Here is a 17,367-nt window from a genome sequence, read left to right as displayed (position 1 = left end):
CATTATTTCACTCATATTTTGACATTTATTATCCCACAGAAGTTCTAAAATCACATTAGTTTTCTTAATGTTTAATTTTGAGCAGCATAAATAAAAACCTTATTATTTTTACATCTTGTTTTTCGGATTTAAATGGCAAATAAAGTCATTTGCTGCCATTTGAATTGTCGAGAACTCTTCTTCTGTGTTCAGTTCAGTGAAAGATACACATTATTCTCTGTATAAGATGAAGAGGGAGAGCAGAAACTTTTTCCGCGCCATTTGATGTCAGCAAGCAGTGATGCTGCGATTTATTCATTTAACCCGAGCAGTAATAGGAAAGAAAATCATAATTCAGACTTACATTTAAACACGAAATGTAATTGGAATTTTAAACAGAGGGGCCCCTTTGTACAATTATGATTAAAGGGAAATTAATTGTATGAAAATGTCGCCACAGATATAGAAAATTAGATCTAGCAAGGCCCGGACTACATTCTAAAAATATGGCGTATGGGATCGATCTTTTTTTACTTTTCTCTCTCTCACGTCCTTTATTGCTAAGGTCCAAATCTAAGTGTGTTAATTTTATCTGAAATTACAGTGAACCATGCAGGCGTGGAAGTCGAAATTAGCCTAAAGATGTTTCATTTACAAAGACAGAAACACTTTGTCAGGGAGCGATTGTTTCCGAGCATTATCTCCGCCTCGTTTTAATTGCTTTGGAAGTGAAATTAACAGAATTAGAAAAATTGCCTTTGCCTTTTTCTACAAGGCTCTTTATTCACGGGTATTGTTGTGTGCTTTGTATAGATTATAGGCCTCTTTGTTCTAGGAAGTGTAAATATATACGCCTCCAGTCACGGCTTTAGCTCTGAACAATCCTCTCTCTGTTCATCACAACTTAATGAAAATTAATTTATAACAAAAAAAAAAATAAATACTGTGGTAAAATCCGATTTTCCAACCCCTGGTAATTTTGCTTTAGATGCAGATGCATAAAATAATGTGGGTGTCCTGGTCGAATGAAAATGTGCCTTGGTGAATTTGTGAGATTCTCCTCAACACTCTGTCATTTTGCTAATCTTAAACCTCATTAGAATAACAATACCGGGTTAAATTAACATGCAAACCGTTGTGGTGTCCACTACAGCAGCGCTCCTCTGGCACATATTGCATTTTAATATTCTTAGAGAGCCCTTTTATTGCAGGTCTTATATTAATGAATTCATACAAAACCAAATTTCTGTTAAAAAAATATAAATACCATCCCCATCTGGAAGGATCGTCTAATTAAATAAGCATTTTTAAACAGCAAACGGTTGGTTATCTAATTACGATTAGAAAATGTAAGGTTTTTGTTCAACCGCTGCCAGCTGGGAGTGTATTGAGTTTTGCAAATTACTTAATCACCTTGGCCAGTGATACAACACACTCACCGTGTTCATTTACGTCCTTGTGGTCTTAAGCTCTGGGATTTCCAACCAATTAAAGCTGTAAAAGGCTTGTAGGTTTGAAATGAATCAGAATTTCTTTCTTAATCATGTACTTTATAATTTTTTTTTATTTACAGAACGCCCTACTTCCTTTAAGACATTAGCAGGGTATATTCGCATTATCTAAAGCCTCTCAATTGAGGCTTTGCTGTGATACCGGATCTTTTAAAAGGCGGATGTCTTTTGTTTTATATTGCTACTCTTTTTATGACCCCTCTCTCTGTGTTTTTTTCTCTGCAGGCTCTATTGGGGATCTTAATGGAGGTGAGGATCCATCTGATGATGTCAGCATGTCCGGAGAAGAGGGCGGAGCTTCAGATCAGGAAGACTCTGCTGAGTGTGACGGTTCAAGTCCGCATTCGTTTACGCCACTTTATAATGAAGGTGAAACAAGGCTTTCTTAAACCGCTGTCATGTGAACAGCATCAGAAGCTGCCTAAATGTTGATTACAGACATTTTGGGGTCTGATTAACCATCATTGTTTTATGATGAAACACTGCACTGATGTCTGTTGATAACAGTGATTGATAACAAGTTTATTCCGGATTTCAGAAATAAATAATAATAGATAAATAATAATAAAATGGGTTCATTTTGACATATAATTGAAAAGAAAACAATTCAGATGTACTCACTTACTGACTCTCATGTTGTTCTAAGCTTGTTTAAGCTTATGTTTTAATACCACTTGGGTTTAAGGGCCAGTTCTCATTAATAACTAATGGGTTATTACATGCCTATTAATATATATATTAGTTTTATTAATGAAGTACATGAAGTAAATGATTTTATTCTACATTCCTAATCCTACCCTATATCTAAATCTAACTACTATCTTGATGGCTATTAATAAGCAGCAAATTAGGGTTGTATTGTAGAAAAAGTCATTGGTTAATGGTTTGTTAAAAGGGAGAATTCAATTCAATTCAAAACTATCCCACAGGGGTTAGAAAATTGTCTTTAGACATAGACTCACACACAACAGCAAAACATAAATACACTTACACAATTATTTAAAAAATCCTATTTAAAAAACCAATGGCAGTGGGAATAAATGTCTTCTTGTACTTAGACTTTTTTGCTAAAGGGACATTATACCGTCTGCCAGACTTAAACTTAACTTAATGTAATGTAACTTAAAGGTTGTACCCTCAAATCATGTAAGTACAGTTTAAGGTGATGTTCACTATGAACTATCATTGTTTTGGAAAACAGTGCGAAGTTTTATTATAATATTCTTTTAAAAATTATATCGGTTCGGTATGACTGAAGTGTAAATAATGAATAATTCACTAGATGAGATGAAAAGCTTTGATAAATCATCTTTCCTCTGAAAAGCGCCTATCGTGACTTAAGAATAGATTGTATTAATACTCTGTTTAGTACTTGGAAGTGTTATACACCATCTTTTATAGACAAATAGATATATTTCATCGCTAGATAAAGTCAAATAACTTAGCTTTCGAGCTCATTGATATAAATAGTGGTCTGTTTTTCCAGCCGTAAGATATTTAAGTCACATTCTTAGTTAAGATTTCTGTTTTTCCTCTCTCTTTTTTTATTTAATCTGTAAAATTCCTGTTCTTGTGAAATTGGGGACTGAGGAGATAAGAGACGGTTCGTTGGCTGCTTTTGATAAACGCATGGAAATTCTGTCAGGTGCTAATCGTGACTAGTTTAGAGATTGTCCTGTTTTGTTTGCGTCTGCATATCCGTTTGAACATGCGAGTATGTTGCATTCGCAAGTTCGCTTTGGTGATGATATTTGTCATCGTACTATTTTCCGCTGAAAAGAGGGTCTACATTAACCAGGTTCTTTAACTCCTTTTTTTCCCTCTATCAATCTCTCGCCTCCACCCCTCGGGGCTCCACTGTTGCCCGGTGCTGCTATTATCAGCCTCTGTAAATCAGCCGTGTTTGACGAACCTGCTCTTTCAACCTGCGATCAATACCAGGTCTTTATCAGGCCAGCAGTGGCTAATAAAGGCAAGCTCCCTTATCCACCATCTGGGAGAGAAAGAGACAGGCGATAACCAACTGATAACTGCTTCAGAAAAACACTCAACCAGTCACAGGACACACAGTGCCGATAACCACCTGTAAAACATAAATATCAACGAAAATACCAGCTTTTAATAATCATTAATGGCAAAGCAACCTCTGGTGTCCATCTAAGCGAGCGAGTCTAAAGCGATCCGTACGATCTGATGGTGAAGTTCTCGTCCATATCAGCAGAGAAGCTGATCAAATTTAAGCAAAGATGGCTTCGTGTTCCAGAACACCTTTTTTTATCTTAAGTCGAGTTAGAAGATTTGATCACTGGCTTGATCCATCTTATAGTTTTGCAGAGGGTGAAATGGAAAACTGGTAGGAAACATCTTAAAGCCTGTTAACATTTGGTATTAAGATGCACTTTTGTCAGTCTGATCACTAGTGGACAACATTAAACACTGGCGTAAACAAGGTCTTAAACTTATAAGCATGTCCGCTTTCAGTGAAATCCAGTGGATTTGACTGGATTGCTTTCCATAGTGTAAACACTTGTGGTCAAATGCTTTGGAACAGCCTTAAAAAACAGCTTTTGTGTGTGGGGGGATGATTATTAGGGCTGCACGATATTGGGATACAATTTCACCAGTTGACTTAAATAGCTTTTGTTAAGAATTCAGGGACAGAGGTTAAATAATCAAATGTAAAATAGCACTGCATAGATAAATAATAATAAAATAGTTTAATTTTGGCGTCTAAGTTATAAGAAAACAATTCAGATGTACTCACTAATTCACTCACTCTCATGTTGTTCTAAGCTTGTTTAAGCTTATATTTTAATACCACTTGGGTTTAAGGGCCAGTTCTCATTATTAATTAATGGCTTATTACTGTACATGCCTATTAATATATTGGTTTTTATTTATGAAGCACATGTTCTGCAGGATTTTATTCTACATTCCTAATCCATACCTAATACCCAAACTTAACTACTATCTTAATAGCTATTAATAAGCAAAAAACTAGTTTACTGTGAAAAAAAGTCAGTGGATAATGGTTTGTTAATAGTGAGAATTCATTTCAATTCTGAGGTTAAACAATCATATGTAAAATAGCACTGCATAGATTTTGTTGTATAAATAATTCAATAAATAATAATTTAATAATTTTAAAATGTTATTAAAACTCATCAAACAGTCACAGATCATTTAAAAACAAATGTAAATGATCATCTTTTGCTGCATTTTATGGTAAGGATCTTTAATGACTGTGGCTCCTGGTCAACTAAAACCCCAATACAACATTGCAGTTAGTGCGATGTCACTTTTGCGGATGCACAAGATACTAAAACAATTTATTGTGCAGCCCTAGTAAGTATTGTGATTAGTTTGACATTTTGATTCTTATGTTTATGGTTTTGATTTGATTTCTACTTTTGACTTGATTATCAGTTTATCATTTAAAATACTTTGCAAATGTGGAATGGCTGTTTCAATATAAATGCTTGTCCTCAGCTGTATTATTGAAATACACATTTACAGTTCTGATAATTGTGTAATTACTGTTATTTGAGTAACAAACACTGTAATAAGAAACAATAAATATTTTATGCACATTCAGTGCACACACAGTAAACAGAAATTGCATGATGTTACCAAAAACTTTATTATAATTTATTATTATTACTATTTTTATTGTGAGATCTTTTGTTTTTAGTCACCATTCACTTCTGGTATGAAGTTTTTTTATTTTATTATTATTATTTGTTTTTGTGGCATCCCCTTTACCATAATTGGAGCAACTCACAGCTTAAGGAAGAGAGATAAAGTACTGATAATAGTTTAAAGATCTAATAAAATATCTATAAAATACGAAGAACAAATATACAGTAGTCTTACTGAGCATTAGTATTCTATACATAGTGACAGTGTTGCTGTTGAAGGATGCTAGCCAGACGACAATAAGTTTGGTTTTATGCAAAAAAGCACAGCATTCGCTTGTCACTCCTGATTCTAACATGTACCCAGTGTAATGTAGTTTTGTAGCTATTTAGTAGAACTAAAGCTGCTGCTTTCAATCTTATTTCCATTGTCATCTTTTGTGATCATATATAATAATACTTGCATATACATACACTACGCATAGAACATCCCCTCAGGAAATCAGGAAAGTGGTTGCAATTACACAAAAGTGACGCATCAAAACGCACATTTTGCTTAGCCAGATGACATTTCAATAGCAAGTGTAAATGGGTGATTTAGCCTGAATAACATCTAAGCCATCTTGGAATAAATGGTGATACAGTCGAGCCCTGTCCACCTTACAAGAAAAGAACTTGACCCTGCCATGATGATCTGTTTGGGAGAAAGAACCCACAGAAAAATTGACATGAAAAAATGAGGCCAGCCAGGATGAATGGAGCAAGTTGGGTGACTTTGCCCTCCAGGTGTGACAAGGGAAGTTGCTGTTATCAGATGAAAGGAGGTTGTTGGGTTGGCGACAAGGTGTGTGTCTGTACTGTATGTGTGTGTGTTTGCATGTGCCGGTAGACCAAGGAGTCTGCCGAGGAGCCAGGATGGTGGCAGCTCCATCCACCCCGCCCTCTTTTCCTGATACCTGCCGTCTCCGCTCAGATGATACGGGAGATTATATTGATAATATTAAATGCAATAACTGTGGCTCCAGCTCCTCTCCCCACGCTGAGCGCTGCAGGATAAAATCAATGTGCCATTCAACGTGATTTATAGCTGAAAATAATAGGGCTTCTTAGGCAGGGAGGGAGGCACGTCATGGGACGGCATGCATGCACCGGGACGGGCTGAGAATGGCGGTTGGGCCTCTGACGAGAAAGGGTGTGGGTGATTTATTTAATGATGAAGATCTAATCTGCAACCTGTTGCATTAATAACAGCAGCTCCGACTGCGTCACGCGGATGGACATTTATGGCTGGTATCGATCGCCTGCTATCGCTGTTTATCGCCACGGGAATGCAAGGGTAAACATGCCCTTTGTGCACCGCAGATGAGCTGTAATAGATGTGGGGTGAAGGGGAGGGAGTTTGGGGAAGGGGAGAAGACCAAAAGTGGAGTGTGGGAGAGGAGAGGACAAGAAGTCCTGTCAGCTTGCACGTCACAATGGCAGAGACTGAGTCTGCTATCAAGTAAGGTGATCAAAGAGAATTACTAATCACTGGCATCAATACCGAGGAGATCAGTACTGTCTTTCACACTGATGAAAAGATCAGCTTTAAAGGAAGACGCTGGCCATCTGTTAGCAAGAGTTTCCAGTTCTTGCTTGATAAATCAAAAGGGCTCAGGTCGGGTGTATGTGGAGATGCCGTGTTCCTAAATTACACAGGCCTCTCTGTCCGCTGCCTTTGATCATCAGAGCGAGATCATAGCACTCATTTGTTGGGTATTAGTGGGAGTTTATATATTCATGAGATATACATAATACTGTTAATATATTTTTCAAAATGTAACCAATTTTTTAAACTAAAAATATAATAAATATTAATCTAATCTAAATTTAAACTAAATATTTATATAAATGTATTCACCCCCAAAACATTTCATTGATTAATAGTTATAATAAGGCATTTGTAATTTTACAAAAAAAACTACTTTTCTAGAAAATGCTGTTTTGTTTTAATGTTCTGTTCATCAAACAAAAAGTAAAAAAAATAGTTATTAATAGTTTTTTCTTAAATATTATCAACTTATTAAGCCTTAAACACTACAAACTGAATTACACTGTTCCTATTTACTGTGACCTTTTATGTGAAGCTGCTTTGACACAATCTACATTGTATAAGCGCTATACAAATAAAGGTGAATTGAATTGAAGTTTTCTGAAGAATTTTGTGGAATATACAGTTTAAGTCAGAATTAAGTCCTGCATTTCGTTGCCTTGTACTTGTACATGTGTGATGACAATAAATTGAATCTAATCTAATCTAATCTAAATTATTAACCCCCCTGAATTATTAGCCCCCTGTTTATTTTTTTCTCCAATTTCTGTTAAACGAAAAGATTTTTTTCAACTAATTTCTAAACATAATAGTTATAATAACTAATTTCTAATAACTGATTTATTTTATCTTTGCCATGATGACAGGAAATATTTTACTAGATATTTTTCAAGACACTTCTATTCAGTTTAAAGTGACATTTAAAGGCTTAACTAGGTTAATTAGGTTAACTAGGCAGGTTAGGGTAATTAGGCAAGTTATTGTATAACGGTGGTTTGTTCTGTAGACTATCAAAAACAAATAGCTTAAAGGGGCTAATAATTTTGACCTTAAAATGGGTTTTGAAAAAATTAAAAGCTGCTTTTATTCTAGCCGAAATAAAACAAACAAGAATTTCTCCAGAAGAAAAAATATTATCAGACATACTCTGAAAATTTTCTTGCTCTGTTAAACATAATTTGGGAAATATTAAACCCATTTACTAAAACTGAAATTTAAAATGTAATAAATATTAATACCAATATATTGAATCTAAATTAAAACTAAATGTTTATACTAAATTTATTCAGCAAAAAACATTAGATTGTCATAAGTTTTAGTAAAGTCATTTATAGTTTTACAAAAAATACTTTTTAATAAAATGCTGTTTTTTAATATTCTGTTCATCAAACAAAATGTCAATCTTAAATATTATTAACTTGGTAACAAATGTTGTTTTAAAATTGTCATATTAGAAAGATTTATGAAGGATCCGCAACACTGAAACCTACAGTAATGATGCTGAAAACCTGACTGAGTTTGCTAGGTCAGTTGGCCTTTCTGTATGGAGTTTGCATGTCCTCCTTGTGTTTGTGTGGGTTTCCTCCGGGTGATCCGGTTACCCCCACAAGTCCAAAGATTTGTGGTATAGGTGAATTGGGTAAGCTAAATTGTCCATATTGTATGTGTGTGAATGAGTGTTTATGGATGTTTCCCAGTGGTGGGTTGCAGCTGGAAGGGCATCCGCTGTGTAAAACACATGCTGGATAAGTTGGCGGTTCATTCCGCTGTGGCGACCCCTGATTAATAAAGGGACAAAGCCGAAAAGAAAATGAATGAATGCATGAATCACCAGAAAATATTTTAAATAAACAAAAATATTTTAAAATAAATGTCAAAAAATGCCATTTGAACAGTGAAATTAGATATGTAATAATTTATTAAATGAATAACATTTTTGTTGTAATGTTATTTTCATAAAAAAGGAGTGCTTTTACAAAAAAGAGTGTCAAATACAATATTAAATATTCTCTTAGTTTCACACACCTTTGGCAGCTGTGAGAGAAGTTAATGAAAAATGTTTTAAACGCGTTTAGTGATTAAACAAGCAAAGAATACAATACAATTCGCTGATCGGTATCTAAATAAACCCTCAAAGAGGGACCACAAATCTCGAAGTAAGTGCATTATTTATTTTGCAATGACTGACTGAATAGTTGCATCTCAAATGGCACACTATACACTATAAACTTTGTACTTAAGCACTTACACACTCAACAGCATAGTATATGTATGTAGTGTCGTCCCAAATGGAACACTAATGTTTTTTTACCAAGCAAAAATTCAAACCGTTTCCCAGATGACGTTTGATGGGTGCCAAATTAGTGAAACAAATGCCAAACTACCAAATAATACCTGCGACGAGTATAACTGCATTCACCATTACGAGGCGGTATAATCATTCTCGTAGGAGAATTTTGCTTTCACAATCCAAAATAAATAAAGTAATCCAACATGTGCACCCGATAGCTCAGCCTCTTCCGCTATGTGACCAAAGCTGTGGTCATTGAGTGTGTGAAGTGTCCAATAATCCACACTTCATTTTAACGGTTGAATAAGTGCATCATCTGGGTATTTAAAGTGCACTTTTTTTTTTTCAGTGTGATCGCACTACTTACACTATTTATACTACAAAATGGCTTAGAATAGTGCATAAGTATGCTATTTGGGACGCACCTATAGACTAACATTTATTTCATGTCTACTTAACAAATAAATGAATACATATTTTATATACTTAAGTCGTCATTATATAAACATTTTTGAGCTCGGAATACTGCGACTCTGTGACCAATCAGAACCAGTATTTCAAAGATCCGGGTCACCCATAGATACATAATGTAAATTCTGGTTGATTTTGTAACAGGCCTATTAAAGATGTCTAATTTTTTTGGACATCAGTTGCAGCGTTAAATTATGTGTGAACCATAAGTTGCTGAAACTTTTATTTCAATAGGTTGATGTACTTGGAATATTGAGAACGGTGTAGGGCTTTCTTTCCCTTGTGCATCATTTCCTCATACAAACTAACAGTAAGAGGAGGCGTGGTTAAGACTCATCTGGCTGAAGTAGTCCACCACTCTAAATGCTGAGGCAAATGGTCAGACTCTTATTGAAACACACCTTTTTCCCCTCACGGATTAATTGTTCACCAAAAGAATAACACAACGTGCACTTGCAAAATAAACATTGTAAACCTTGACTTTTAATTTTTACTCTGGCTGTCCACAGAGCCAAGAACGCACGAGTCTCTGGCAATGGCGGACGATGGCGAGGAAGATGAGAAAGGCCTGAAGCACTGCACAGAAGATGAAGAGGAGGAAGAGGCGGACGGGGAAGGGGAACCCCAGTGGAACGGCCCAGGTCAGTTTCTATCTGTGCCTCCTTCAGGAGTGACTGAACCATGAGTCACTGGATTCTCAGGAAGGGCCAGTCGTAGTCATACTGTCAGCCGGGCAGCCACGAAACAATATAGGCCACGGCTTTATCATGCTCCACACGCAAAACAGAAATGATCCAATCTGAGCTGCCTGTAAATTTGGAAAATGTACTGCTAGTCACCATGGGAGCTAGCCTTCTGTATGCTTCCTAACAATTAGTCACTTTTTTCTGGTTCAACACAGTTCAGTGACATCACACTTGCATCACGTCTGAGATTCAGCCAGTTCAGATAAACTTCAAACGAGCCTCATTAAAAAACTGCTTTAAACTCCAGGGTCAAATGACATCGGTTATTACCACTGTTGACTCGGAAAATAGAAAACTTACTTTTATTGACCACACAACATCTCAGAAATGTTTTAATAGAGATGAGAGATGGGACTGATTTGTAGGAGGATAACTAGTGCAAATTAAATCAAACTAAGCTTTTTTACGTGTTGGTCCCTTGATTGTTAATTCAGTATTTGAGGTGCTTGGCAGCTGACAATTGAAGAGAACATGGACTTTAGAAGGGAATTTGAATCGTAATAATTGCCCATGTGTAATAATTACGTAGAATTTATAAGATTGGGTATAAAAAAATGGATATATATTAATTTCATAATGTTTAGTAATTGTATAATACTATATTATACATATTAAATGTTATCTTTCTATATATAAACAGTTAATTCTGAATTATTAGCCCTACTGTTCAGTTTTAATTATTTTATATTTTTCCCCAATTTCTGTTTAACATGGTGAAGCTTTTTTCAACACGTCTAAACATAGTAGTTTTAATAACTGATTTCCTTTATTTATGCCATGATAACAGTACATGATATTTTACTAGAAATATTTCAAGATACTAGTGTTCAGCTTAAAATGCATTTCAAAGGCTTGGTTAATTAGGTTAACTAGGTCAGGGTTTCCCAAACTTTTCAGCCCGCAACCCCCCAAAATAACAATGTCAGTGACTTGCGATCCCCATTTTTAAGGTGGTTGTACTGTAAATATACAAACCTTGCACACACAACTGTAGGCATATAAAAACATGAGCATATTGACAACACAAAAAGGCAACAGTCTAATAACTATATTTTTTTAATAGTAATATATTATTAATATTTATTTTATAATATATATTTATTATTAGTTATTAATAAGTATTATTAATAAAAAAATGATAAAAGGCTGATAGATTTTTTATTTGTATGTTGGTGCTGTTGTTTCTTTAACGTAACTTTTAACTATCTTCTGTGGGTTATGAATAAAATATAGTAATTCTAATAGTTTATTGAAATTTACATCATTGTTCTGCGACCACCCCCCCCCCTCCCCAGAGGGTCCCATCCCCCCTTTGGGAACCACTGAAATAGGCAACATGTATTGCAAAAAATATTGCTTAAGGGGGCTAATAATATGGACCTTAGAATGGTATAAAAAATTTTAAACTGCTTTTATTCTAGCTTGAATAATACTTTCTCCGGAAGAATAAACATTATAGGAAATACTGTGAAAAAATCCCTTACTCTGTTAAACATGACATGATAAGAAGAAAAAAAAATCACAGGAAGGCTAATAATTTTGACTTTTACTGTAAATATGATATTTATATAAATGTCTATTGGATTGCCACTCAATAATGTTTTCTCTGGGTCCAGATGCAAAATCAGTGCTCAAAACATATTTTAGCACTGCTCAAGTTGAAATGCTAGTCTTATCTGGTCTGTTGCAGGATTTAGAGGTCTGTTGGCTGCTTCTCAACTGGTCAGACCAGTAAACAAGCCTAGCACTTTCTTGGGTTCGAGAGCAGCTCTTTCCTCAGGATTTTCCATCATTTATGATGTAATCACTGATGAGCTTTTCAGTAAATTCATGTTTTTAGGGTTATTCAGTAGGGGGCACTGTTATGGTCCTTCTGAAAGAGTGAAGCATCTCAGGATCAGGTGATGAGGATTGTCTTTGTTGTTATGATACATCATTACTCATTTAACAGAACAGCTCACAAGCTGACAAATATTATTGAATCAACTTACGGTAAGGTGAAAAAAACTATGCAAGCCATAAGGTGATGATACACAAAGCAATGTTGATGGGCAATATTGCTGAACTTTTAAATGGAATATTTTAAAGAATTGGCTGCTGTCTGTCTAAGCTGGTTTCCCATTGACCGAATCATTGTCCGAATTCACCCAGTAACATTGCTCAAAAAGTTGCCCCCATGTACTGTATCATCACCTTTATGAAGTCAATCTACCCACTCTAAGATTTGGACATTTCAACATTTATTTGAAATATTTGTCATTTTATTTTTCAAAACATGAATTTATTATTATCTTTTTCCTTCTTAAGACACATTTTGCATTTGTGTATTCATACTAATTAAAGTTTAGAAAGTTATTTAAACATTCTGGGACCTGTTCTGTTTCAGAAAAACGCTGGTGGGAAAAAAAAGTTAGGACCAGCTTAGGCTAGTTTAAACAAGTTTTTCAGCAGGGATAGATTCCCTGGTTGTTCCCCCTCAACAATCATCATGGTAAAGACCATAATAAGCATACATCAACCCCTAGGTTGTTGTTTTTTTTGGCTTTTAATTCCTGCCCTGAAGTCAGGCATGTATACATCCTAAAAACTTTGTGTTCACTGTACTAACTGTAAAAACAGATTGTGAATCTTTAATATCAACTTGGATAAAAAAATGCTGCTTTTTCTATCATTTTTCTCCATCTTTTTCTCCCAGGACCACACGACTGAGCAGTACAGCTTATAGTGATAGCGAGGATCTAGTAGAGTATGGCATGATTCAATATGCAAGGCATTTTCTTTATCTGGAATATTTAGAAATCGCCCAAATATGTGTGTGTCTCCCGTGTGTATGTGCGTGTTTTAATTTTTCACGTCAAGGATGTGTTTATTATCGTCCTGTTCCAGTCTGTCCTTTTAACAGTAATTGGAGTGATATTAATTGCTGTGCGGTTGCCGCTTGATGACAGCGCTGGTGATGTGAACGCGATATGCTTCTCCCCCCCACACCAAACTAACTGCCAGGAGAATGAGGAAGAGAGGGAGAGAAAGGACGGGAGAGGGAGAGAAAGAACGAGGGGGGAGCAGAAGAGAGATAGGCCTTCTATCAGTACTGGAGCAGGCACTGCCTTTATCAGGAGCACGATTGGCAAAAGGGAAACTTTGACCGGTCTGAATTTTTCTCTTATCATCATGACCCCCCTCTCACACCACCCCACATCCCACCACTAGTCTCTCCATCACCACGAAACACCCCCTGCCGAATGCACACATGCACTTCTTTCTTGTTTCTTGGTGTTTTTTGTTCCCTCAGCATCAGAAGTCAGTCGCTTGGTGTTTGTTCTTGGTGTGCATCACCCCGTTTTCCCACAATCCTCTAGTAATTGAACCTTCTGTTCTATGGAAAATGGCCTTTATCAAGCATTATTTGCATTCCTGTCATTTTTCTACTGTTATTAGTGAAGTGAATGACATCACTGATATCATTCAGAGGACTGGATCTTGTCTGGCCATGATGTCACATCCTGTTTTACTTTTATATTAAAGTGAAAATTCACCCATAATGAAAATTCTCTCATCATTTACTTTCCCACAAGTTGTGTCAAATCTGTGTGGGTTGAACACAAAAGAAACTATTTTGAAGAATGTGAGACCCTGTTTTTTTACCTGTAATTATGGTATTTTCTTTGTTGATCTGAACACAATGCACAAATATACACTACTTGGCTTGAGTAACTAGTTAATTGCCCCATTGACCTCCATAATATGACAAAAATACAATGGACGTAAATGGAAATGAATATGTTTTTTGGAAATATTATCATAATAATAATATGCTCTTTCTGGTTTTCGTGTTTCTTATATATTTCTTCATTTATGGTGAATCATACCTTTAAGGGTTTTGGCTATGGTATGGAGGTGTATGCTATGGAATTTCTGCATATTTTTCAGTCACATATGTTGTGTTTTCGACATTCTGTATTGATTATTTCGCTAAAAATGTTTTGCTATTTCACTTTGACCTTTCATATGCTGGCCCAGTGTTTCCAGAAAGTTCTCAGCTGGCAGGTTCTCATCCAATGTCATCCTTATCAGTTTATATGAAGCTTTATAGTATACGCATACAAAAACACGTAGATAAAGAGATAGAGATAGAACCTTTGCCATAAATAAACAAGTATGCCTATTTATACAATCCTTATCAGTTCTGAAGCTGTAAAATTCACATCTTTAATAAATGCTAAAACACTGGGTACATTGTTAAAACAGTATATATATATATATATATATATATATATATATATATATATATATATATATATATATATATATATATATATATATATATATATATATATATATATTGCTTTTAATGTCTATTATACATCCATTTAGAAGGGTTACCCAAAAACATTATTACAGCGAACATGAAAATTTGAGGGAATTTTTGTTGTGGATATACCAAGATTGTTTATCACAGGATATCACTAGTCTCTTACAGCACATCACTAGCCTCTCTGCTCTCTGCTGTGATCTTGATCTGCTTTTCCACAGCTCAGTGACTGTAGTGGGTTTATTAATCGTAATTTTGTACATTTTCAATAAGGTTTAGATCAGGACTCTGAGCTGGTCAGCATTTTCACCTTAAAGCAGTGGTCTCAAACTCAATTCCTAGAGGGCCGCAGCTCTGCATAGTTTAGCTTCAACCACCTCTAACTCACACCTGCTTTATAGTCTCTAGTAGGCTTGAACACCTTGATTAGTTGATCAGGTGTGTTTAATTAAGGTTGGAGCAAAACTTTGCAGAACCCTCCATGAATCCAGTTTGAGAACCGCTTTGCTAATTTTGCTTTGTGACAGAGATCATTGTTCTGCATAGCAGTTTATGGCTGATCTTCTGTTGCAGAAGAGCTTCTGATACACATTTGCGTTCAATCTGCCATGTCGATGAATAAGAGGCCCAAATCCTGCTGCAGAAAACTTCCAAACCATGATAAAATCGCCACCGTTCAATGACTACTTCAGTAACTATTTGTTCAATATTTCCCCGGTTTGATGCCACACATGTTTCTGATCAGACCCTAACAAATTAAACTTTGGAATAGTTCTTTGTGTTGATTCTTTCCGCAAATGAGAGGCATGGTCACCACTGTGGGGATTTCAGTCAGTACTATTATATTTTAAGACTATTAACACCAATAGCTGAATCTGGACTTTTGATCAATTTAAATTTTTAGGAAATTGTATGTTGTTTTCTAATTTTGAACTCCTTTTTAAAATGATTCCTGGTGTACATTGAAATATTGCACAATTTCATATGCATGTGTGGACAATCCAAGCATCCATACATACTGTAACTTCCATGGAAAACTCTTGCTTGTTTGTTAATTGCCTCTGTATCTTTATCGACTATTTTTCAGGGTGGGGTTCTGTTGAATGAATTGATAGGCAGTGGCGAGGCAGAAGTGTCAGGAATGGGTTGATATGGCAAAGCAGCTTTTTAATCTATAACGTGTCCTGCTGCATGATATGCAAAATAAATTATGAAGAAAAAAATTATCTTCAAAATGACCTTGCTGGCTGGAGGGTTTGATATTTTCCTCTCTGCTTAAAATTCTTGATATGCAAATGGCCGTCACAGTAATCCCTTCTAGCTGGCGGACCGTTGCTCCTTTTCCCCCTTCTCCCCCCTCTTTCTTTCTTTTCTGTCTTTCTTTTTCTCTTTCCATCTCGCTTTCTTTTTTCTGAGTTTCACCAGATGGAATTAGACCTTGACTAAACTAACGTTCCTGCTTGGCCAGCATTCCCCACCAGCATTCCTTATCCACACGAGTTATTCAAATGACTCCAATAAAGCACTATAATGGCAATGATAATAATGATTATTATTATTTACCCGGCGTGGTGGGATTTTATCATATTTAATTATAAGGGATCGGAGGGAGCAGCGTGTGCATATTATCAGTGGCATTTAAATGCTGATAAATTATTTGTGGGTGCTGGAAGTGGCATTGATGAGAGGCTGCAGGGATGCTGATAGGTACGGAGGTGTTGACCAGGTTTTACAGCGTCAGCAGAGACGCCGGGAAATCTGCATAGACCTCCTGAAGAGTCCTGAGCGCTGGAAAATTAAAAACATATCAGCACAGCTCAGAAAGACGGCGAGAGAGTGGGACTACATTTAAATAGAAATTTGTTTGGGGATGATGTCAGTCTAGTGTCATGAATTTCTGCAAATACATTCACATATTGGAGGTGTTGTTGCACATAATTAAATACATGCAACATATTATGTACCCTTTTACTTTTTTATGCCGTCGTAAGGTCAATTTTTGGAAAATAAAATGTATTTATCAACTGGAAGCTGGGTAAATATACTCCCATTGATGTATAGTTTGTTAGGATAGGACAATATTTGGCTGAAAATCTGGAATCTGAGTGTTAAATAAAATGTAAATACTGAGAAAATTGCCTTTTTTTTTGAAGATTTTCAAATTCCATTCTTAGCATAGTGCATTTTTAGGATATACAGTATTTTCAAAAGGAAATGTACTAAATGTCTTCTTGGGAAATGATCTTTACATAATAATCTAATGATATTTGGCATAAAGTAAAAATGGATTATTTTGATTCACACAATTAATGTATTTTTGACTATTGCCAAAAAATATACCCATACATTAAAGTGGTTTTGTGGTCCAGGGTAACAAATTATGTATTATATTATATCTAAATGTTTAAATAAAATGTATTCACATTTATATAACAATGTTTATCTCCAATTTATTGATATTATTCATATTTTTATTTAACTTGAATATTTAACTGTTTCCAGACAGGTTTCCATCTTTCATTGGTTTAAAATAGTCCCGTACAAGCTAGTGTCTGACAAATGCTGACAAATATAAGCATATGATATCAAAAAAGACATAACATAGGACAAAATTTGAAGAAGAACGATATGTAACCGTACTAGCTATGCAAAATAATTCTCATAACATTTTCCCCACTGCTGTTATATTTATGTCCTATTAGTTAAATTTTTAAATGAAAGTTACCCTGTCTTATATTGCAGGCATTATTTGTAGGTATAGCCAAAAATACACTGTTTAAGTCGATTTTTTTTTTTTCATTAAATTTTTTTGTATGCCAAAAATAAGTAGAA

At 35.3% G+C, this 17,367-nt stretch overlaps 1 protein-coding gene across 1 annotated transcript in view; it reads left to right on the top strand.

Annotated features, from left to right (window-relative positions):
- The window catches only part of zfpm1 (zinc finger protein, FOG family member 1), a 126,258-nt gene that overhangs the window by 55,597 nt on the left and 53,294 nt on the right, over nucleotides 1-17,367 (top strand). The window contains exons 2-3 of the mRNA XM_056478593.1: nucleotides 1,716-1,859; nucleotides 9,987-10,118. Of these exons, the coding sequence (XP_056334568.1) occupies nucleotides 1,716-1,859; nucleotides 9,987-10,118 (276 nt within the window). The remainder of the gene's footprint in view (nucleotides 1-1,715; nucleotides 1,860-9,986; nucleotides 10,119-17,367) is intronic.

This window comes from Danio aesculapii, chromosome 18 (genome assembly GCF_903798145.1).
Source record: "Danio aesculapii chromosome 18, fDanAes4.1, whole genome shotgun sequence".
Lineage (NCBI taxonomy): Eukaryota > Metazoa > Chordata > Actinopteri > Cypriniformes > Danionidae > Danio > Danio aesculapii.
Note: the sequence above shows the minus strand (reverse complement) of the source record. Positions and strands in the feature narration are given on the sequence as shown.